The following is a 24,406-nucleotide window of genomic DNA, read 5'->3' as shown; positions in this document are numbered from 1 at the left end:
GTTCGTGCCCCGGTCCGGGAAGATCCCACATGCCGCGGAGCGGCTGGGCCCGTGGGCCGTGGCTGCTGAGCCTGCGCATCCGGAGCCTGTGCTCCACAACGGGCGAGGCCACAACAGTGGGAGGCCCGCGTACCACAAAAAAAAAAAAGAAAATGAAAGTCTGGCCAGTCTTTCCCCAGCTTGGACATCCAAAGTCTATGCATGGCCCTTAGGATCAAGTCCAGACTCATGGTATTCAAGGCCTCCCATGCCTTAGACCGGGCCCACGTCTCCATAGAACATCCCCCATGCCAGCACACAGAACACGTGTATTTTTCTGACCATGTCACACTCTGTCTGTTCCTTTATTCATGCTGCTTTTTTAGGCTGGAGTGACCTTTCCCCCTCCTTCACCAGCTAACACCTCCTCATGATTTGAAACTGCTTAGCGGCCACCTCTTTTGAGAAGCTTTCCCTGACTTCTCAGCCCCCCTTGCCCTCAGATAGATACCCTTTTATGAACTACAATAGCTCCTTATTCCTCTTGTATCCTAACACTTATCATTTACTTTTCTTTTATTATTGGTCTTTCCATTAAATGGTGAGCGCTGAAAAACGTGTTCAACACTGTATCGTCAGTGTATAGGCCAATGTCTGGCATGTAAGAGGTGCTCCATAAACATGTGTTGTTTGATCTCATCATATTTCTTGACATCTCTATAAGGAAGGGAGGATAATTGTTACACTTTCTGTTAGGCAGATAGATAGAGACCCAGAGCAGGTAACTGATTTCTTGGGTTCACCCAGCAGCAAAAACAGACCTTGAACTCAGGCCACTGGCCTCCTTGTCTAGCATTCTACCAGTCAAAACACACAGTCTCTGCAGTATTTGTTCTTCGATCTTCCTTGTCACAGGAGGGCTGACCCAGGAGCCAGCTCTAAGAACAGGATATATGTCAGAGAAAAGAGAACGGTTCTCATTTCCCTGGCTCCTTGGGAAACTGAACCAGCCATGGGCTAGGACTCTAAAGAGGCTGTGGAAGTAGGCCCAGGACAATTGCACGCTTAATTGGATCAATGTGGAGAGCCAGGCAGGCTCATTCAGTTCCCAAAGTAGGCATTATTGCTGATGTGATCAACATTGATCCAATTATCTGGATAATTGCTTCATCTGCACCATAAACCAGGAAGACCCAGCATGAGCCCATAGACAGAGCTCAGCCAGACAGAGCTCTGCACTCAGACTTTGCTACACATGGTCCCTCAGTGGACATCACTGCTGTCTGCCGGGTCAGTGGCTGGGAGTTCATCAAAACCTTTCGACTGGAATTGAGAGATGTCTTTCCTCCGTCATCTCCACACTCCTCAAACCCATTTTGTCTCTGGTGCCTGGGGCTAGTCTTCTAGCATCTTCTTTGCAGACCTTATCCCTGTCCTGCCAGCCTCTGCCTTCCAGGAAGAAAGACTCTGGGAAAGCAAAGGAACATGGGTGGATGGTTGTCTATGTTTCTTTTCTAGATTTCCAGATACCATGCACGTAATAAGTGTGGCTGGTTAACATGTCAGTCTGTAAAGGGGCTGCTATCCTGCTTTGCCCCGTTTGGTGGTACCAAAATCTTGACTGCAGCTAGCATTTGGACGCCACCCAAATCTGATGGTTTCCTTCCTCTGCAGCGGTTTCTCATTTCCCCGTAATGAAGTACTAAATCCAGCCTTACTGAGGCCCGGGAGGCCCTGCCTCACCTGCTCCTGGCTACGTCTCCCTCCATCTCTTGCCACTCTCCCTCCTTCACTCTTCACTCCAGCTATGATGGATTTCTTCTCGTTTCCTGGAACAAGGTGCATACTGTCTAGTCTCTCAGCTTTGGCACAGCAGTTCCCTCCACCCAGATTGCCCTTCTCTCCCCTCCTCAGCCAGCTCTCCATGTTTGCCTGACATGTCTACTCATTCTCTGGGGCTCAGCTTAGATGTCGCTTCACCGTCTCCTAAGGCTGCACTGCGGATTCCCCACTGTGTTTACAGAGCGCTCTGTATTACCCCTGTCATGGCACTCATCGCACTCTGTTGTCACTGCCTGGTGTTGACCATCACCACCACCACCACCATCTGCAGCCTCCTCGAGGGCAGCCCAGAGGGCATGATTATGATCAAAACCAAACAAGCATAAATAGCACCTACCTTTTTCAACATTGGGTAGCTCAATCCAAAGTTTGGAAATCCAATCAATATTTCTGGAATAAACAATCTAGAGATAGAGAAATATTGACTGCTAAAAATTATTAATAATTAAAAAGAAAAATAAGCACAAGTAATTGAGTGCCTACTGTGTACCAGACAACATGAGGTTTCATATATATCTCATACATATAATTGAAACTCCATAACTGTACATTTAGGTAATTCATTATCCCCATTTTATAGATTAGTAAATTGAGATCACAATGCTTAAGTAACTTACCTGATATCACATAACTAGAAAGTATCAGAGTCAGTGGCTCCAAAGTGCATGCTTTTGTGTTATAAGCTACTTAGTAAATGAGAATACTTGAATCAACCCATTGGATTAATCAAGCTGAAAGACTGAACTGGCTGCATCAATGCACTTACTACCTTTGACTCCAAAGCCCACGCTTTCCCCACATTTAGCAAATCTTTACTGATCACTGTGGATGCAGAAATTGAAGATAAGGTCCCTGCCCTCAGAGGGCTCCCAGTCTATTTGAAATAGACAACCAGCCAATGGCAATATAGATCCTTAAGTGTACCCCTTAGCTCCCCAAGTCTCCGAGGCTCTGCCCTTGGTTCACCTTGTTCCTGTCTGCTACAGTACAGACATGCCTACTTGCTCCAGCCCTCTCAGTTCCATGGGGAACCGTGCAGCTTCTCTGACAAGGAAGTTGAAGACTGTGTTTCCAACAGACCATGCAGAAGTCAAGTGCGATGTGAAGGCTTTGTGTGTGCGCAGACAGGTATAAAGGGACACAGGAGTGGGAGGGGAAAGCTATCAAGTGAGCCAGTGGCACATGATGATGGGAGGACTGGCCATTGCCTAGTGCTCAAGATCAGGGTCATGTGTCAGGTCAGGAGGCCTCCTTGACCTCTTTTTACACGTATTATTTCATAAAAACAACCCTACCATGTAGGTGTTAACATTACCCCCATTTTACAAATTGAGAAATTGAGACTTGGAGAAGTTACTCCCCCAAGATCATATGGCAGGTAAGTGGAGGAGGTACAATTAGGAATTGGGGAATTCAAATTACATTCACTGACATTAAGGACACCAAAATTATGTGTGCTAGAATAAAAACTCCCGAGTTAAATCTTACTTTGACTTTGTAATTTAGAGAAGTCACCTAACCTTATCACTTGTTGGTTCTCTAAACAGAAAATCAGAAGTGATGTTAATACCTTACAAGTTTGCTATAAGCATCAAGTGACACAATGGATGTGAAAGCTTTTTGCAGACCATGAGTTCTGCTGGCTTTCTCAAAGGTTTGAGGCTAAATACAATGTAGCAAAGCCACCTGCAATGGTTAAATAGGGTGGGTAGCATCATTTATCTCTGAAAGCTCTTTGGTGAGATGGTCCCTGCATTTCTGTATCACCAAGTACAACATAACCCTTAACCCACGAGATAGTCAGTAAAACATTTTCGATTAAAGGAAGCAAGGGAAAAAAAGAAAAGACAGATGAATGGGCAGACAGAGGGAAGGAAGGAAGGAAGGAGCACACAATGAATAGTCATCAGCGGCAGAGCTAAGTAAACACTTGTCTTTTCAATTCATTCCTCTAGCTCATTCAGACAAACATATGCCTCTCTGTTTCTCCAAGGCTCCAGCAAAAATAAGAGTATTTTGACCCAAATTATCTAGGGGGGAGTTGCAACTCTCTACATTCTCTGTAACCATGTGGACTGTGCTTAGGGATCTTCTCAGAAAGAATTAGTGATTCTTAGAGCAATTTCTAGGGCTGATTGCAAAGGCAAAACTCCATCCAATAAATCTGAAAGACTTTTACAGGGTGTCCATGGACTAATTATGACCAGTGTTCCATGATTCCGACCAAAGCCATAATGGTTATTTGGGCAGGCTTTAGTTTAAATGCCTTGTAAGGAACATATGAAAACCAGATTGTTACTCTTCTGCCTTTAATACCCCAAAACATTGGTTAAGAATGACCAGACACATCTGAGGAATGTGGGCTTTATCTCCCAAGAATATACAAATAAGAAAGGAAGTCAAGTCAATGGGGAAAAGAGTTTCAAGGAAGCAAATAATTTTAAACATACAGTCCAAATAATTGTATCATATAAAAGGAGTCCGGGGCTTCCCTGGTGGCGCAGTGGTTGAGAGTCCACCTGCCGATGCAGGGGACATGGGTTCGTGCCCCGGTCCGGGAGGATCCCGTGTGCTGTGGAGCGGCTGGGCCCGTGAGCCATGGCCTCTGGGCCTGCGGGTCCGGAGCCTGTGCTCCGCAACGGGAGAGGCCACAGCAGTGAGAGGCCCGCGTACCGCAAAAAAAAAAAAAATTAAAAGTAGTCCGAATGGCTCTGGTGTTGAAGGCAGTGTGGTTTAGTGGGGAGAGTTTGTGATAAGAAAGCTGTAAGTTCCAATCCTCCTGCCAGTACTTACCAGCAATGTGCATTTGGACCATCAAAACACTAATAATGGTAATAACAACACATATCCAGCACTTACCATGAGCCAGTACTGTTTCATTCATTTAAATCCCCAGCAACCCTAGGGGGTAGGTATGATGGAGTCTCTATTTTACAGATGAGTAAATTGAGGCTGGGGGGGAGCGGTCAGGTAACATTTGGAAGGTCCCACGACTAGTACTATTACAGGACCCACCGAACCCACCACCTCTGACCAGTGCCAAGCAGAGGAGTCCAGCCTTCCTTCCTGTCTGGTCACTCGACCCCTGCCTAGCAGATCTGCCCTCAAGTACTTTCAGACATATAACACTGGCTTCTTTGGGGGGATAAACTGTGGATTCCATTACCCACCCACCCCGATACATGAGGACTAATGCAAACAGAGCGTTAAAGGCACAGCAAAGTGTCCAGCCCACAGTGGGTCTCAAACCATGTGAGTCCCCCCATTCTTACCGGCCTCGGACCATGAGTAACCCCCTTTCTCCATCCCAGGGAGGTGTGTAAACCGCAGACTTCTTTGTAACGGGGACAATGACTGTGGAGACCAGTCAGATGAGGGGAACTGTAGAAGGATTTATAAAAAATGTCAGCAGGAAATGGACCAATACTGGGCCATCGGCAGCCTGGCCAGTGGGTAAGTTACCGCCTTCTGTCGTAGAGCTGGAAGGGCACACAGTTAACTGTGATTCTGGAGAAGAGCCAGGGAGGGACCTGTAAACAAAGTGGCTCCTTTTTTCCTTTCTGAACAAGACAGGGGTGTAAGCGGATGCCTGCGGCTGCTCCCTGAGGACAGACCCAGGGACTCTGGGAGCACATCCCACAGAGAGATGGACCTACGCGGCTGCAGGGAGGGAGCACTGGGGGAAGAGCTGTGTGTTGGGGCCACGGAGGCTCCGCGTGAGGGCTGGGGGAAGGGTTATTTGACACCTGCTCTGTGACTGTGTTAGGTACTTTCTAAGCATTACCTTTGAATCCCCTTGACAGCTGCGAGGGAGGTTTATCTGTTTCTCTATCGGGCTGGCCCAGAGGAGAAGGTGCTAAGTAATTAGCCAGTGAAGGAGTGCATTTCCAGCATGGCTCTGCAGCCACTCTGTGTGCAGCCAATCTGGGGGCCTCTGGGGAGGTGAGGGGTCAGAAGGGACCAGACTGCCCTGGTGCTCACACTCCTTTCTTGCTGCGCTCTGCAGCCTCTCAGCCTCCAGGGGAAGAGGAGGGCCTCCCTTCAGACGCCTCACAAATCAGCGTGTGTGACACAGTGTGGGGAGCAGAGTGGCCCTGGATGGGGTTCTCCCTCTTCCTAAATGAACGTCAGACCTCCGTCCTGAAAGGTTGTCATTAAAGATACAGACGCCTCATGTGGGGAAAACCTCCTCTCAGGACCACCTTAGAAACTAGTGATTATAAGCCCCATCTCCTCGATGAGGAAACTGAGGCCTGGAAAGTTAAGAAGGTTCTCAGAAGTCACACGACAAAGAGGGTGACAGAGTGGACATTCAGAGCCAGTAGCAGAGGCTGACTGGACCCTGCAAGAGGGGCAGAAATACGGCTCACAGGCCACGGGACCCTGGCTGAGGCACTTGTCTGTGAGGTGCCTTAGTTTTGTCATTTGTGGACGGAAGTTAGTAATACCCTTTTTTCCAATCTGTGAGGGATGCATAAGCTAATGCCATGGTAATAAACTAATACACAAGAGGCAGTTGTATGGGTGTGGTGGGAAGAAAGCAGACTCTGCTCTTGACTTAAGACACTCAGACTTTGAGTCCTGGCCCTGCCAGCTGCTGGGCAGTTTGGTTGCCCTCTCTGTGCCTCACTTTCCTTATCTGTTAAATGGGTATAATAATACTACCCATGGATTCAGTGAGCCAATATGTGTAATTGATTATTACAGTATTAAAAAAATAAATGAATATACGTTATTATGCTACATGAAACTCTGTCACAGGAGAGAGAGCCTAAGACAATTCTGGTAGAGCAGAACAGGCCAACAGGCAGAAACTAAAAGGAGACAGCTCCTTTGAACAAAAAAATGGCTGTCGGTAGTAGTCAAAGCAGACTTCCAAGAATGGTCTAGCATGGTAGGCAAGAACAAGCCTCCAGGAATGGAGGCTTCTTAAGAGGCGGTGAGAAAGAATGTCAAATTAGAGACAGGATTTTCATTCTTTCTAAATGGACATAATGGCATCCAGGGCTTCAGGGACATTGAGTAAGGAGATGCCCTGAGCCATCTGTGACTGTGTCTGTTTCCAGTTAGACCCTCAGTAAATGGGAATTAATTTAGTGTCTTGTGATGGGGGTCATACAGAAATTAAGAAGAAAACCACCATCCCCAAGGAGCACAGAATCTAGGGGAGACAACAGACACATAAATAATAACAAGCCTTTATCACAGACCAAGTAGTGTTCTAAGCACTTAACCAATATGGACACGTGTAATCCTCACAACCACTCCAAGAGATAAGATTTTCTTTGTTCCCATTTTACGAATGAGGAGACTGAGGTACAGAGAGGTTAACTGGTGTACCCAAGGTTACATAACTCGTAAATGGCAGAGCAGAAACTTGACCCCAGGCATCTGGCTGCAGAGTCCATGTTCTTGCCTACCATGCTAGACCATTCTTAGAAGGCAACTGCAGTAGGTGCAGAACAATAAATACATGAGTGGGGCAAGCATGGGGTATAATGAGGACCTCTAATGCACGCAGCTTCGTACAAGTGTCAGTGAAGGCTGCCCACAACAGGCAACGATGGAACCCATTCTTGAAAGATAAGTTAAGAGAGAAAACAGTGAATGGCTGGAAGGGCATTTAGGCATAGGGAACAGCCCTTACACAGAAGAGGAGCAAAGCAGACTGGAGGAAGAACACCCCCAAGTAGTAAGGGACTGGCTTTGTGACTGTGGCCGGGAGTGTCCAGAGATGAAGCCGGAAAGCTGGTTTCATCCAGATATGGAGGGCCTTGAGTGCTGTACCAAGGAATTTGGCTGTCCTTTAGTAGGTCTACCAGTTGAGATTACACCCTCACCTCTTACCCTTCTCCGCCCCTTCCCTGCAGGATAAATTTGTTCACAAACAGCTTGGAGGGCCCAGTTCTCGATCACAGGTATTACGCCGGTGCATGCTCACCCCATTACATCCTCAACACGAGGTTTCGGAAGCCATACAATGTGGAAAACTTCACTCCACAGGTATGTGCCAGCCAGGAAGCCACCGCAGGGCCATGGCAGGGACACTGGCAGAGCAGCCAGTAGCATGGGTCCAGACCCGGCCTACAGCCTGCCTGCTGGGCGAGCGCCGATGCATCGCTTTTTCTCTCTGAGCTTCAATTCTTCATACATAAAATGGGTGGTCCCTTCCTCTGGACACAGTGGTGAGGCTGACGTGCCATGTATAGTAAAGGCAGTACAGAGATGTAGTAGCCATAATCATACTAACAGTAATGACAAAAGCTCCCGTGAAGAGACAAGCATAGCTTAGGATTTGGAGCCTCACAGATGCCTTTGCAACTTACCATCTATATCATCTTAAAGGCTCTGTGCCTCTGTTTTCCTGTCTTTAAAATGGGAGTTATAAAGGTTCTACCTGCACGCAGAGGATTAGTGAGGTGATTAGTGAGTGTAAATGCTTAGCACACACAATACCGGGTTTAATGGGTGAGTCTCAGGAAGTGCTAACTCTTCTTTTTATTTTTGGATGAAAAACAGGCTATTTTTGTTTTTTATTTATAGCCATAGATAGAGAAAACTGGTAGCTTCAGTTTCATATTTGTACCAAAAGCAAATACAGACACTGTAGGTCCATACTTTATTTTGCCTTTGGAAAATTTTACAGACTTTCATATATAAACATTGGTATGACACCTGGGACACCCTACCTAGACTTCCAGAGTTTATATAGACATTACAGACAAAGAATTATATCAGTGATGGAAGAGCAAACGGTCAGTTGGGTAGGAAGTGACACAAGCGACTTAACCTCGTGACTGGAATCACGAGTCAGTGGTTTGAATAAATGTAGGCAGTTGAGTGGCAAAGAGATAGATGTCTCAGATGCCAGGTGATACTAGAATCATCATGACAGACATGCAAGAATCCTAGCATCCAGAGACAGCCAGATGACAGGAAGTGTTAACTCTTGTTATTATCAAGACCTTGCCTATGAGAACCAGGCTTAGTTCTAAGCATTTTTGTGTGTGTGTGTGTGGTACGCGGGCCTCTCACTGTTGTGGCCTCTCCCGTTGCGGAGCACAGGCTCCGGACGCGCAGGCTCAGTGGCCATGGCTCACGGGCCCAGCCGCTCCGCGGCATGTGGGATCTTCCCGGACCAGGGCACGAACCCCTGTCCCCTGCATCGGCAGGCGGACTCTCAACCACTGCGCCACCAGGGAAGCCCCCTAAGCATTTTTTTAAGTTATAAAATGCTCTACCAAGATAAGCCTGTGTTATTAACAAACAGACTTAAAAGCAATCTCACAGGAAGTGGGGTTTAGAATAGACTGTGTTACAGTGTGACACACACACCTGAGGCTGAGGGAGAGACCTGGGTGCCAGGCCTGGCTCTGTCACAGGTCCCAGTTGTACTTTAGGCTAAGTTCCTGCTCTTCTCTGTGCCTCAGTTTCCTCATCTGTAAAATGAGGGGCCGGACTGGATGACGTGGGTGGTAGTTTTCACGTCTAAAATTGTGCAGTCCTGAGGTTAGACTGCTACCCATCCTCCCTCTCCTTTCCTGCTCCCCTCCCCACACATAGTTATTGGCTGAAAAAGACAAAATGAGCCTTGGGACAAACACAGCCTCCCCCGTGGTGTCCAGCTCCATCCCTGTGGCCTCCACTTTCAAGGGAGGATCTCAGAGTAGCCGTTTATCCTCCTGGTAAAAACAGCTCCTGGCCCAGGCAGGATATAGAGCTTCCTCTCTCCATAGCTGTGTTTTGAGCCCTGTGCCAGGCACTGTACAGTGTTTTACCCACATAAACTCAAGCCTCAGAACAAGCCCAATGAAGGACCCGTTATCATATCCATTTTACACATGTAGAAACTGGGGCACAGAGAGGTTAAGGCCAATGTCCAGGGTTACCCAACGAGAAAATGGAGCCTCACACCTTGGGTGCCTTACTCCCCGCCACGCTCGGAATCACACCTGCTTTTCTTCCTCGGAAGCTAAGCAGTTATGGGGACTGCAAGCATCCAGAAGCTGGTGGGGTGTGGGCGGAGACGATTTGGGGAGCCCTTGGCAGTTCCCTGTGCACAGCACCACGAGCACTGATTTTCGAGCAAACAGCTCCTCTAAGTTCTCAAAGGCACTTGGCTGCCCTGTCCCTGCATCGCCCCTGCACTGCCTTTCACCAGCCCGTCATCAGCTGTCACTGAGCTCCTCTTACGGCCTCCACATTGGCTTGTCTCTCTGACCCCAAATTCATCCCTTCCAACCCAACCACTATTCCATCCTGTCCCGAACTTCCTGATGCTCAGCTGCTTCCTCGGTTGGCTCATTCTTGGATTAAGCTCACATTTTGGCAAGCCATCCAAAGCCTCAGCATCTGGATGCCAGCACACTCTCTCATAGCACCTTTGTCTTCCCCTCACTCTTGTATCTTCTGATACAACTGCACCAGCATCCCTACAGTTTCTGGACCACACCCTGCCCTTGCCCACCTCCATGTCTCTGCCTACAGCCCAGAATGTTCTCCTACGTTTCTGTCAGTTGACATCCAAATCAAGCGCCCACTTCTGAGTATCAGCCCATAGTGTTGGACACACCTGTTTCTCCTGCTGGATCAAGAGCCCTGGGGGTGGAGATGTGGGCGCCTCTGAGTATTTTGTGTCTGGAGTACTTAGTCTAGTACCTGGAACATAGTAAGAGTACAGTGGGTATCTGTTGACTTGAGTTGGACTGATGTAAGTCAAATGACATAAGGAATCTTTTCTTTTTTTTTCCTTCAGACCCAAGGCAAATATGAATTTGCAATGACAGGATATGAATCATACTCAAATTTCGAACATAATGTCACAGGGACAACAATCAGCAAGTCTAGTTTCAGCTTTGGTTTTAAAATACCTCGGATATTTGAACTTGGCATTAGCAGTACAAGTGGTAATGGCAAACATTTTATTAGCAGGACCAAACGATTCTCTCATACGGTAAGTACCCTTTGGCTGCTCTTCCATTTCTATGTATTCATTTGAATTTTCATGGCCACAGATGTGTCTGTATTCCGTATTGCTACTAGTAATGGCAGCCAATTATATTCGCTATCTTAAAAAGCTTTTCACAAAAAATACCTTGGCCTTACATTAACTTACTTTTCAGAAAGGCCAGACAGGGGTGGCCTTCTATAATTATTTACTTTCTTTTTTTTTTTTTTTCAGTATGGCATTGTTTTTGTTTTTGTCTTTTTTTACTATTTTAATTTTATTGGAGTATAGTTGATTTACAATGTTATTTTCTCAGTTTTAATTTTTTTATTGAAGTATAATTGATTCACAGTGTGTTAATTTCTGCTGTACAGCAAAGTGATTCATTTATACATATAAAGACATTCTTTTTTTTAATATTCTTTTCCATTATGGTTTATCATAGGTCATTGAATGTAGTTCTCTGTGTACTCTCATTTTCTCATGAGCTTTTCCCTTGGTTTTCATTAAGCTGAAGAATATAGCTTTGCAAGACTAGATTATCTCTGGAGACTTTTTGACTCCCAGCAATTTGACTTCTGTTCCAAATATTCAGATGAAATTCCTCTCCAGATTGTTACCCAAGACCTCTTCTGGGGTCACCTCTAACTTCTTGGGGGTGTTGTTGTGTTCACATGCCTGTTTCTCCTGCTTGCTTTCTGGTCCTTATCAGTTACTTTCCTTCCTGGGTTCTAATAGCCCCACCTGTTCTCTATTTAATTTGTGGTCCTCTTCCCTTCTTACTCTACAGCTGCTGCAGGTGACTCTTCCGTTCACCCACCTCCTCTACCAGGGCAAGCATGAGCCTTCACCACTGCTTCTCCACTTTCTGTGAAGCTCAGACCTGCACCACCCACTCCTCTGGTTATCACTACTTAGATGCCTTATGGACTCTCCAAAGCAAGTTCTTCCTCCCAAGCTGTTTGTGTTAAATAGCATTCTTTTCCTTCTGCCTTTCTGGGCTAGGGATGTCAGAATCATATTTGGCTCTCTTTTCTCTTCATTCCCACATTTGTTGGCCACCAGATCCTTTAGGTTCACTCTCCAGTATTTCTTCGTTTTTTTTTAAATTGAAGTATAGTTGATTTACAATGTTGCGTTAACTTCTGCTATACAGAAAAGTGGTTCAGGTATACATAAATATATACATTCTTTTTTGTGTTATTTTCCATTATGGTTTATCACAGGATATGCTGTACGGTAGGACCTTGTTGTTTATCCATTCTATGCATAATAGTTTGCATCTGCTAACCCCAAACTCCCACTCCATCCCTCCCCCTGTCCTGGCCTTGGCAACCACAAGTCTGTTCTCTATGTGTGTGAGTCTGTTTCTGTTTCATAGATAAATTCATTTGTGTCATATTTTAAATTCCATATATAAGTGATGTCATATGGCATTTGTCTTTCTCTGTCTGACTTACTTCACTTAGTGTGATAATCTCTAGTTGCCTCCATGTTGCTGCAAATGGCGTTATTTCATTCTTTTCATGGCTGCGTAATATTCCATCATATATATATATACCACATCTTCTCTATCCATTTGTCTGTCGATGGACATTTAGGTTGTTTCCATGTCTTGGCCATCCAGTATTTCTTATTCAAACTCTGATTACATCTTCACTAGCCCAGGCCCTTTGATCTCTGGCTTCAGCCCTCCAAATGGGTCTCCTGTCTTCCAACTTGCCCCTTCAAATGTATGTGCTTCCAGAAAAATGTTTTTGTGATGCTAATCTAGTTGTATCAGCTGCTCCCTATTGCCCATAAGGTGAAGATCAAAGCCCATGACTTAGTGGAAGAGGAGCAATTGGAGTTTGAAGTAAGGTGACAGGCAGGTGGACTTGAAGAATCTTGGATTCCAGAGTGAACGAGGTGCCTTTATTCTCTGGTCGCTGAGAGTTTGCAACATGAGCATGATATGGTAGCAAACTAATCTGAGAGGAACATGGAGGAAATTAAAAGTCTACAGCGATTTATGTGAGAAAAAGGGAGTGGTGAGGGGCTCAGAAAGTTCTCTGCTGCCAAAATATCAACCAGCAGAAAATGAGTCGTAAACGTGAACTAGACCGTAACTGTCTCTGCTTATTTTCCTTCATGTTCTCGGCTGTGAACAACTTGGGGACAGAGGCTGTTTCTTTCATCTTTAGATCCACGATGGCACTTGGTAGGTGCTCAAGACTAAAATATAGTGATGAAGGACAGGATGATTAACAGGAACTTGCCTTGTTAGGAGAGAAAGAGAGGGGTACCCTCCTTTTCTCCTCTCTCTCTTCCTCCCTCCCTCCCACCTCCCTGATTCAAACAGCCAGTTATAGAATGGTTACATCGTGCTAGGCACTAAACTAGACACTTGGGACCTAGAGACAAATATAACATGATTCTTGCCTTCAAGCTCACGGTCTAGTAGGAGAGGTAAACACGTTTGCAGATAACTTAGTCCTGATTTTGATATCAGTTGTAATATAGCATGGTCTATACTACAAAGGAAATATGAGCAACATGCAGTGCAATCCTGGGAGATGGAGTGTGTGTCAGGGAAATTCAGAGATGGTATCACATAGGCAGCAACAGGTAAGCAGGAATTTAGAGTATAAGTAGGTGTGTGTCAGGCAGAAAAGGGAGGGAAGAGCATTTCTAGCAGAAGGAACAACGTGTGCAAAATTATATTATGAAAGAGATGTGGGGAAGAGTGAAACGTTAGACGGATGCTGAGGTACGGTGTGGGCAGTGGAGGATAGTAAGGTATGCGGGGGAGGGTGGGGAAAACTTCAAGGTTGTAGAAGATGAAGCCAGGAGGCTACTGGGGGACAGATGGTGAAGTTCTTACATTCACAGTAAGGGAGTTGATTATATTCTGCAGGCAGGAGAGAGCCAATGCAGGGTTTTGTTTTAAGCCCAGAAGAGCATTGTAATAACAGAGTTTTAGGACGTCAACTCTGATTGGAGCATTGAGGGCAGCCAGAGGGAGAAAGGACATCAATGGGGCAGCTTTTATCATAACTCAGGCAGAGGAAGAAGGCTCAAATATTTAGAAAAGTCATGAACAGAGCACCTAGTGACTGCTTAGGTTGGAAGGATGGGAGGAAGGGAGTCATGAGTCACGGGGGCAGGGCTAGGGTGGGGGAAAGCAGGGCAGGGAGCAGAGGTGGCAAGGCTTATAGAGCTGATGGGTCAAGCTGGCTGAGAGTTTTAAGATGAGGGAAGAATGTGTATTTCCCATGCATTCGCCTTTTCCTCAGCCGTCCCTGCAGTGCTGTGGCACCTCTCGCTTTGGGTTACAGGAACATTCCTGGATGCTCGACCTTCACCTAGCATTACCATGTTTCAGTCTTTCCCACACACCAGGGGTCACCACACTTTTTCTGTAAAGGGCCAGAGAGTAAATATTTCAGGCTTTGTGAGGCCGTAGGGTCTCTGTGGCACCCGCTGAGCTCTGCCATCATACGGTGACAGCAGTGATAGACAATGCATAAACAAGTAGGCATGGCTGCACTGCAAAGAAACTGGATTTACAAAACCAAGCACCAGATCCTGAGTGTAGGCTGAGGTTTGCTGACCGTTGCCATGTGCTACGGTGTCCAGCCTTCCTAAAGCACCACTTTTACTCTTTCTTGAGTGCCTTTTCTTCAGAGTTTAAAAAGCATCAACTGGCCTCTCTCGCCTTCCAAGATGGCCCACACTCTGGCTGTGGAGTGTGTATCTCCCTGAATAAACCTTCTTTCTCTTTAAAAAAAAAAAAAAAAAGCATCAACCAAGAAGTTGCCTTTGCGGGTCCGCAAACCCCGTCTCCCCTCAGTGGTCCACGGGCACCTGCTGCTCCCTGCCTTGTCTGCTTCTGCTTCCCTTTCTCCTTGGTCCTTATTTGCTCCTGTAAGGAAGTGAGCGAAGAACAAGCTCTTCCAAGCTGAGAAGTCCATCAGAGTATTTCTGATAAATGAAGCCTTGTCAAAGAGGCCATCTTCCCTCAAGTCTCCTAAAGGAATCATGAGTGATGACTCCTGGCCAAGAACATCAGATGGTATTTGGAAAGTTCATCTTCTTGTTCCAGATTCCTGACTTTAAAGGTCTGCTTTTCCCTTGTTGGTCTTTCATTTAGAGAAGTGCATTTCTGCATGCACGCTCTGACCTTGAAGTAGCGCGTTACAAGCTGAAACCCAGAAACCTCATGGTGCATTACGAATTCCTTCAGAGAGTCAAGCGGCTGCCCCTGGAGTACAGCTACGGGGAGTACAGAGATCTCTTTCGCGATTTCGGGACTCACTACATCACAGAGGCCGTGCTCGGGGGCATTTATGAATACACACTCATCATGAACAAAGAGGCCATGGAGAGAGCAGGTACGTTGCCCAAGGACCATGGCTTTACTGCTGGGGCACATGGAAGAGTGAGTTAACAGGGAGAGGCTTCTATTCCTTGTTGGGGGAGGGGTTATGAATTATGCTCTGAGTTTTCCTCATCCCTCCCTGGCTGTACTTTCACGGTTTCATTTACAGATTATTCGTCGTTGGTTTTTTTTTTTTTTTTGCGGTACACGGGCCTCTCACTGTTGTGGCCTCTCCCGTTGCAGAGCACAGGCTCTGGACGCGCAGGCTAAGCGGCCATGGCTCACGGGCCCAGCTGCTCCGCGGCATGTGGGATCTTCCCAGACCGGGGCACGAACCCCTGTCCCCTGCATCGGCAGGCGGACTCTCAACCACTGCGCCACCATGGAAGCCCCCCTCGTCGTTTTTTGAATTGGTTGATGTTGGTCCTCCTTTGCCAGCCCTCTCTCTGGGCAGTCCTCTTTTCTACATAACTCCCTCTAGACAATAGCATCTAATCTCCTGGCTTTAAATGCCTTGAACGTGTAGATTATTCCCAATGCATATGTCTATCCTGAATCTCTTCTTTGCACCCAAGAGCTCATGTGGAAATGTCTCTGAGATATCTTCATTTGAATGTCTAATGACCATCAGAAACTTAACATGCCCCCAAAGAGAACTTTTGCATATGTTTCTTTGCAGTCATCCGCATCTCACAATGGTTCCACCACTCCATCAGTGGCTTAAGGCAAAAACCTAGGCGTCAACCTTGATTATTTTTCTTTCTTTCCAATCTATTAGTAAGTCCCATCAGCTCTACCTCCAAAATTATCTTTTCTTTCTATCTTGACTGTTACCACCTTATGCTCATGCCAAGACCAGTGTTTCTCAAAATTTAATATGAACGTGAATTATCTGTAAATCTTGTAGGAGGTAGATTCTCATTCAGTAAGTTTGAGTTCAGACCCAAGATTCCGCATTTCTAACCAGCTTTGAGGTGATATCAGTGCTGTTCGTCCCTAGACCACACTTTGAGCAGCAATGTTCCAGATTATTATCAGAGCCTCCAAACTAATACTCAACTCCCATTCCCTTTCTACAGTCCATTCTCCGTGCAGATATTATAGGTCTTCCCACTTGAAATCAACTTCAAGTCTAAGGTATGACTTCTTCCTCCCAATCCAGTATTCTTTCCTCCAACATGGCATTTGTCAGGTTAAGTGACCTGCCCTAGGTCACACAGTTTACAGTGGCAGAGCCAGGGCTTGGTTACAGGTCCAGTGTACTTGCAAGAGGACACATGGTGTACAAGGTAAATTTAGATCAGTGTGGCCTCAGTTTTGCCAAGATCAAGGGTACTGTCCTCCATACCAGAGGTTTCAAAAGCACTTTTCATAGTTCCTCAGATTGCTTCCTACAGAAAGGTTCTATGATCGACTTGGGTAAACATATAATCGATCCCACTTTTAGAGTTTCACAGGTGTGCTGAAATCAAGTGACCCCTCCACCTCTTTTGATACAACATTTGTCACACTGGCTTGACTGCAAAAGCCCGGTTTCTTGTCATTCTTATTGTTACAAGAATTATAAGAGGTATCATCATGGAATTCATGTTTCAAGGAACACGCTTTGGGGAAAACTGATCTACACCAACATTTCTAGACAATCCCAGGTACCAAAGCTGTTCTCCTCTCCTTTTCCTGACCTCACAGTGCTACAGATAGGTGTTTACAAGTCATACCGAAGACTTCAGCAAGCCCAGGATAGGAAGATGCCTTGGGGAGAATTAGAAAGGAACAGATGGGCAATGGTCCAAAAACGGAGAAGAAATAAGGGAAATCAGCTCCTTTTCTTTGCCAGGCACTATACCCGACACTTCGTAAGCATTAACTCAACTAATCAATGAACAAAGTCTTTCTACTATATCAAAGAGTAGAGTGGGAAGGGTCAGGGGAAGGGGACAGCATGCAGCAGCCTCTACTCACTGGGTCAATCCCTAGAGATTTGATAAGGAGCCACATTTTTAGAAAGTGATTCTGAGCATGTCCTATCTTTGGAGAGCAGCAAAAACCCTCAGAGTCTTTGAAGAGGCTGAAAGGGGAAGTCGATGCTGATCTCTAATGAGGTCTCTACCCTGGTGCTAGGAACTACCTGCATTTCTTTTCATCAGGCTGGCCACCCATTAATTTATACCTGAGTCCCTGTGGGCCTCCAGGAAGGGTTAGGCCTCTGGAATCAATCACAGGAAAAGGCACAGGACAAATTACCTTCTAGGTCATGAGCCTCTTTTGCTTCCTTCAGATTATTCTCTTAAGGATGTCCAGGCCTGTGCCAAAAATGATTTTAAAATTGGCGTTGCCATAGAAGAGGTCTACATCAAGCTGGGTGTGTCGGTTGGCAAGTGCAAAGGCATTCTCAATGAGATAAAAGGTGAGTAGCAAGGGCATGTGACTTCTCTGCTGATCATCCTTCCCTCTCTAGAACCCCAGACCCAGTCGCTCTTTAAGCTAAAGACTGGGTGTTCCAAGGCATTTCAATTAAAATAATAATTCATTCAATAAAAATCTACCTAGTGCCTACTATGTGTTGGGTATACAGAAATGAATGAGATGGTCGTCCTATCCTCATGGTACTCACATGAAGTGGGCAAACAAAGAAGCAAGGACAAGGCAGTGATAAGCAGCAAACCCGGTCTGGAGCAACAGGACAGGCTTCCTAGGGCAGGAATCATTTGAATTGCAACTTGAGGTTGTTTTCAGGCAAGAAAAAAATCTAACAATGAAAATTTTCTCTGGGGGCCAGGAGTTGGTCTGGCTAGAGAAAGGATGCTCTAGGCTGGAGGGGTAGGAGCCAGGTGGAGGCAGTGGGGGAGACAGGTGAGGCAGCTAGTCCTTACCTGAAACAATGGGGGAGATGGAAACTAGAAGGACAGGCTAAGCCACAAATCATGTAGCAGAGTCCACATGGTGGGTTAGACCAGGAGGTGAGTGCTGAAGCCAGTGTGTAGAACCAGGTGTCTGGGAGCAGAGAATTTGGAGACCACGCAAGGGAGCTGGGAATTGACACAGCGAGTGGAGTAGGAAAGAGAGGCTGATCAGCAGAGCTCCAATCCTGACCCCTTCTGCACCCTGACAGCTCTCCTTCATCTGCTCTACTTACTAAGCTTATCCCTGTATATGTGATCATATGTGAAGAAAGAGTTCCACAGCCAAGGCAAAACAAAATGAAACAACAACGAAATGAACTGCAGGTCTAGAACAGTTTCTTGTGACTGATACATGGTGGATACTGTTGTTTATTTTGGTGGGGCTGGGTTGGAGCACGCATCTTACATAGGGAGACACGCAGAAAACATAGGTGCTCTTCAAAGAAAACTTGTAAAGTAACCCCCCCTCCATCCAAGTTACTAGATAGAGCACTGCCCAGCACCCCAAGACCCTTGGCAATTACAACTCCTCCCTCCCTTTGGAGATAACACCATCCTGACTTCCATGTTAAACATCTCCTTCCTTTCATGATAGTTTTACCACTTACATGTATTGCTAACCAATATGGCTTAGAGCTGCTTGTTTTTGAACTTTATGTGAATGGAATGTAATCTTTTCAGTTCTTTTTTTTTTCATTCAACACCATGTTTTTGTATATAACTATAGTTCATTTCCACTGCTGCATAGTATTTTAGTGTATGAATATAACACTTTGTTCATCCTGTTGTTAAATCGGGGTTATTTCCTGTGCCAAGCAATTATAATCAATGCTGCTGTGAACATTCTCACACAGTCATCTGGTGCACATGTGCTAGGGATTCTCCAGGGAATATACCCAGGAGTGAAATTGTTCGGTTGTAGAGTATATACTTCTTCTAGACTAGGTAATGCCGAGTTCTTCTGAAATGGTTATATCAATTTACAGTCCGACCAGTAGTATACAAGACCCCCTTTTTTTGATGCTCAGGTGTTGCAAGCTCAGAGTGGAATGGAATAGTAACTTTCCACCAGTTCCTTTGGCATTGGACACATGGAAAAATTAGAATAGGAATGACTCACTGATAGGATTGGGGGCTTTCTGGCAAACTCCATGAGAAGTCAAAATAATAATGATAGACACTGTTTAGTGAGTACCTATTACATCCCATGCTCACCCTTTACAAATTTTCCCACGTTTGTCATCTGAGACAAAGAAATGATTTCACTTAGAGCTTGCGCAGGGTTATGTCGGTAAACTCCTTCACCCTAGTGCCTAAGATTCCTTATCTGCAAAGTAAGGATTATATAGTTCCTATTTCATAGTGAAGATTAGTTGAGTTAATACATGTACAACATTAGATTAGTGAATGACATGTAAATGATTAATAATCTATCTCTCTACCTACCAATCTATTTACCTATGATCTATTAATCTATTCCTATGTATGTATGTATGCATCTATCTATCAGCTATCTGTCTTTCATAGACTCATTTAGCAACTGGCAATTACAGATGCTAAAAATAAATGTCCCTTTCTTGTCCTGTCCCCAGCTTGTGTCATATATGATTGAACTGCCCTTTTGCCCCTTGCACTGTGACTCCCTTGCTGGCAGGGATGCATATTGTCCACCTACATCTTCTAGGCAAGCTCCATAAATATTATGGTAACCAGGTTGTCAGTTAGGTTGCAGTAAATTCCAAGGTGTGAAAATGGATCCCCTGACGTGCCAGGTCTCCATGTCCATTCCAGGCAGAAACAAGGGAAACACCATGGTGAATGACTTGGTTGTCCTTGTGCGAGGAGGGGCAAGTGAGTACATCACTGCCCTGGCATACAAGGAGCTGCCGACAGCAGAACTGATGCAGGAATGGGGAGAGGCGGTGCAGTACAACCCGGACATCATCAAAATTAAGGTACATGCAACTGCCCTACCAATCCTTCTCTCTGTTCAGAAAACAGCTTCTGAAGGATTGCTCTGAGCCAGGGTATGGAATACAGAGCTCCATAAGACCCAAGCCCTAATCTTGAGGCACATACATTATACTGGAAAATATATCTGGAGTGAACCAATTGTAATACAATGCTCAACACCAGCTAGAGAACCCTGACTCCCTCTCACTTGGGCCCCCAAGTTGCTAAAGGAAATTAACCATCAGCTTCTAATTCCAGCATTCTTAAATCAAGATTATTTCCATTTCATCTGGGAATCACTCATTCAGTTATTTGTTCATTTAAACATTCATTCATGCAACCAACAAATTGTAGCTGAGTTCCTGTGATGTGATAGGAACTAAGGCACTGGAGGAAAACAGAGGAGGGTGCAAGGATGAAAAGTACAGTCTGTGCTGAACAGTAAGATGCTTGCGTGCATTATTATCTTACAGGACAGCATAATACATCATGGTAAATCACTAACATGTTTTGGGCACCTACTATGTTCATGATACTCTGCCAAGGACTTTAGGAATGTTATTTCATCTAATTCTCATGAGTCTGCGAATTAAGTATGCTTAATTTTGTGGCTGATAAAAATCAAGGTCACCAAGGTTGCATCCACCTGTGACTGCTCAAGAGTCTCTATTAGGTCCAGACCTGAGAATTTTACCTCTTCCCTCCCCTCCTGTGGGTTTGGTAAATAGAAGATAATGATCCCAACCACCTGTCACCCAAACCACAGCAGTTTTGCAGCCTTAAACTAAAAAGACGTTTGCTAGAACAAGACTGTCATACAAATCAGCAGTGGTAGGTCCTTGCCTGTGGGGACTTCAGCACGGTGTCCATGTCACATCTTACACTGTCCTCTTCTTGCCATTGTCTGTACAGTCATTGATGGTCCAACATCTACCCTCCCGGAGATTTACTCTTGCAGCCAAGGAGAGGAGTTAAGAGGCTGGAGCTCTGATGAGGGGCTCTGCAGTTACCAACCCTGGCAGTTTTCCAGTGTCTTTATTTATATGTCAAATGCACAGTTTCTCCAGAACAAGAAGGCTGCCATTCATTCCTTTCCTCTGCTGCTTATTCAGTAGTGACACTTAGGGTACAGTTGCTGGCAAGCATCAAGAAAGATAAAGTCAGCCATAGCTTGCAGGCAGCTCCAGAGAGATCTGGGATTGGCTGATGGCACGGTGACATTGGTTGGTATCACAGACGGGCACGGGAGAGAACAGAGTTCATGAGAAAATAAATCCCTGGTCTTTGCTTTTTACTTATATCTTACCTGAATCTTTTTTTAAACTTACAGTTAATGGATTGCCCTGGTTACCTATCTAAATAGGTTGGATGTGCCAGCCTGGGCATTGGGAATGTCGAGTGTCCAGCAGCATGTGATATGATATGGGATGTGTGTTTTGTGTGTACGTGTGTGTGTGTGTATGTGTGTGTGTGAGAGAGAGAGGGAGGGAGGGAGGGAGGGAGGGAGGGAGAGGGAGAGAGAGAGAGCACACACATGTTAGCGTGCTAAGCATCTCAAACAGACCTGCCACCATTCTCAGAGATACAGCACTTTACTGAAGGCACAGAGAGGCTTCCCAGCATGTATGTGATGCCCTGGAAAGTACTGTATCCACTATCAGTGTAATGTTGTGAGAGGCTGTGGAGGCTGAAAGGGGAAAGAGATTAGAGAATGAGAGATGTTTCCAGCGGTGGAGGAGGTGAATTTGTTGAAGGTTTTATGCACTTCTTCTGTACATCGCTAACCTGAGTTGGAAACATCTATTGTGGGCATGGACTCTTTCTGGCAAGAGAAAACTGCATATGACTTCACATTATCTCAAAATAATTCTCAGCAGAGTGAGCTTACCAGGTTGGAGCAGCAGTTGCCTTCCAGGAGGGCAGAGACCACTTGATAAGGAACTCCTAGACACAGAGTGTTGACCAAGGCTTGTGTACATAAGCGAGTCTTGAAGATCAAGATCTGAAAACACAGTTCCTATAGGAGCCGGGTAGGCAGAAAGAGAGACCACAGAAGAGCCCATTCACAGTGTTTAGTGGTGAACTTTGGTTACAGAGAGATGGCTCTTTGTTCAAAGAAGAGGTGGAGAAAGCAATGGACATACATAAAGAGAACTTGGAACACAAAATATTGAAATTACATTCAAGATAAAGAAGAAGAGGGACTTCCCTGGTGGCACAGTGGTTAAGAATCCGCCTGCCAATGCAGGGGACATGGGTTCGATCCCTGGTCCGGGAAGATCCCACATGCCGCAGAGCAACTAAGCCTGTGTGCCGCAACTACTGAGCCTGCGCTCTAGAGTCTGTGAGCCACAACTACTGAGCCCGTGTGCCACAACTACTGAAGCCTGTGTGTCTAAAGCCCATGCTCCACAACAAGAGAAGCCACCACAGTGAGAAGCCCACGCACCGCAACAAAGAGTAGCCCCTGCTCAACGCGACTAGAGAAAGTGTATGCGCAGCAATGAAGACCCAACACAACCAAAAATAAATAAATAAAATAAAAATTTTTGTTAATTTTAAAAAGATAAAGACAAGCATACATCTAAAAATAGAAGTAAATTTTAGAATATATTTGCTTTGTGGTTATAATAAAATTAAGGAAAATAAGGAATTTATGAAATAAAAAATAGAAGCTGAGATGTGTAGACACTAATCAGATGAAAGGGGAAATGGCTGAATGTAGAAAGCCAGAAGCACAGTAGTAGAATCAAAAACTACATTGGAAACTATAAAGAACAGAATTGACGCTGCAGAAAATTGAGTCAGTGATGTAGAAGGTGCTATAAAAATGTTTCTGTAATGCAGAAGCAAAAGACAAAGAGATTAAAGCAATGATATAAAAGAAATATGATGGACAGAGAGTACAGAAGTGGAAATCTAAAAACCAAAGACTTCTTCCTGAGAAAATCCAGGATTAAATGTGAAGATGCATTAATCAAGCACATAATAAGGGAAACTTCCCTGAGCTGATAATGCAAAATGAACAGCTCATTGAAAAGGAGGTAAAAGTACTGAAGATAAAACAATACTGAGACACACTGTGGTGAAATTTTTGACTTTGAGGAACAAATAGATCCTACAAAAATAAAAGTTGTACTGATCTTAGAATTCTTCACAGTGCTAAATGCCTAAAGATTATGGAGTGACAACCACAAGATCTTGAAGGAAAAAGCTTGTGGCCCAGTGAAATGGTCATTAAGGGATGAAAAAATCCCCAAGACATTCTGAGATATTAAAGGAGTCACATAGAGGATTGCCAGATTTAGCACTCAAAAATGCAGGATGTCCAGTTAATTCTGAACTTCAGACAAATAAGGAATTTTTTTTTTAGGATAAGCATCTTTCAAATATTTCATGGGATATATACTAAAAAATTATTTGTTGTTTATCTGAAATTCCATTTTAACTGGGCGTTCTGTATTTGACTGGCAACCCTAGTCACAAAGCCTACCATCCATGTACATTTCTATAGTGGTCGAGGTGCTAGGTTGTGGTCTGGGATTCAGGCTGATGGAGAAGCCATGGTAAGGAGCTTGGCATGGTTAAGCATAGAAGAGAAAATACAGTAGTGAGTGATTCATCTAGAGGTCAGGAGAACCTAGGTTATGCAGCAGTGAAACACCCCCAAATCTCAATGACTTAGTTCAACAAAAGTTTATTGCTCAATCACACATCACGTCCAAAGTGTATTGGTGAGGGATCTTTTCTGAATGTCTCTCAGGGATCCAGGTGATGGAGGCTTTATCTTGTCCTGTGCTCCCAAGAGCACCAGAGCAGTGGTAAGGGAATGGGAAAAGTCACCACACTCTGCTCCCAAAGCTTCAGCCTGGAAGGGGCGTTCCCTCTGCTCACCTTTCACTGCTCAGAAAAAGTTGCATTGCAAACCTGCCCTTAAGGATGGTTCAGGGAAAAACAGCCCTGCCAAGTGCCCAGAAGGAAAAGAAGCTGATATATTTGGTAAACAGTGATAATGACCATCACACCTTACTAAAGCAACTTATTTAAAGATTCCCTAAAAGCAAATTACTCTGATTAAGAGAAGGTTTTGTGTTTTTCTTTAACTTTTTATTTTATATTGGAGTATAGTTGATTAACAATGTTGTGTTAGTTTCAGGTGTACAGCAGAGTGATTCAGTTATAATGCAGATGCTTTGGTAGCATGACCTGGTAAGATAATGTCAGACTTAGAATGCCAGATCTCACTGGAAAAAATAAATTCTGAATTCTAAATAAGGAGACCCATAAGTGTAATTAAATGGAAATAACACAACAAAATAATTTTGCCACACATGAAATCTTTTTCATGTGTAAGGAATGATACAATTTATAAGAAACATATCTTAAAGGAAATAGACAACTCTCAGAAGAACTCAGATGATA

At 44.9% G+C, this 24,406-nt stretch overlaps 1 protein-coding gene across 1 annotated transcript in view; it reads left to right on the top strand.

The window, feature by feature from the left end:
* Positions 1–24,406, top strand: part of C8B (complement C8 beta chain) — a 42,261-nt gene that overhangs the window by 7,347 nt on the left and 10,508 nt on the right. The window contains exons 3-9 of the mRNA XM_082614050.1: positions 2,808–2,949; positions 5,133–5,274; positions 7,692–7,824; positions 10,577–10,774; positions 14,901–15,141; positions 17,407–17,535; positions 19,823–19,986. Of these exons, the coding sequence (XP_082470176.1) occupies positions 2,808–2,949; positions 5,133–5,274; positions 7,692–7,824; positions 10,577–10,774; positions 14,901–15,141; positions 17,407–17,535; positions 19,823–19,986 (1,149 nt within the window). The remainder of the gene's footprint in view (positions 1–2,807; positions 2,950–5,132; positions 5,275–7,691; positions 7,825–10,576; positions 10,775–14,900; positions 15,142–17,406; positions 17,536–19,822; positions 19,987–24,406) is intronic.

This window comes from Mesoplodon mirus (genome assembly GCF_964341445.2).
Source record: "Mesoplodon mirus genome assembly, chromosome: 3".
Classification (NCBI taxonomy): Eukaryota; Metazoa; Chordata; class Mammalia; order Artiodactyla; family Ziphiidae; genus Mesoplodon; species Mesoplodon mirus.
Note: the sequence above shows the minus strand (reverse complement) of the source record. Positions and strands in the feature narration are given on the sequence as shown.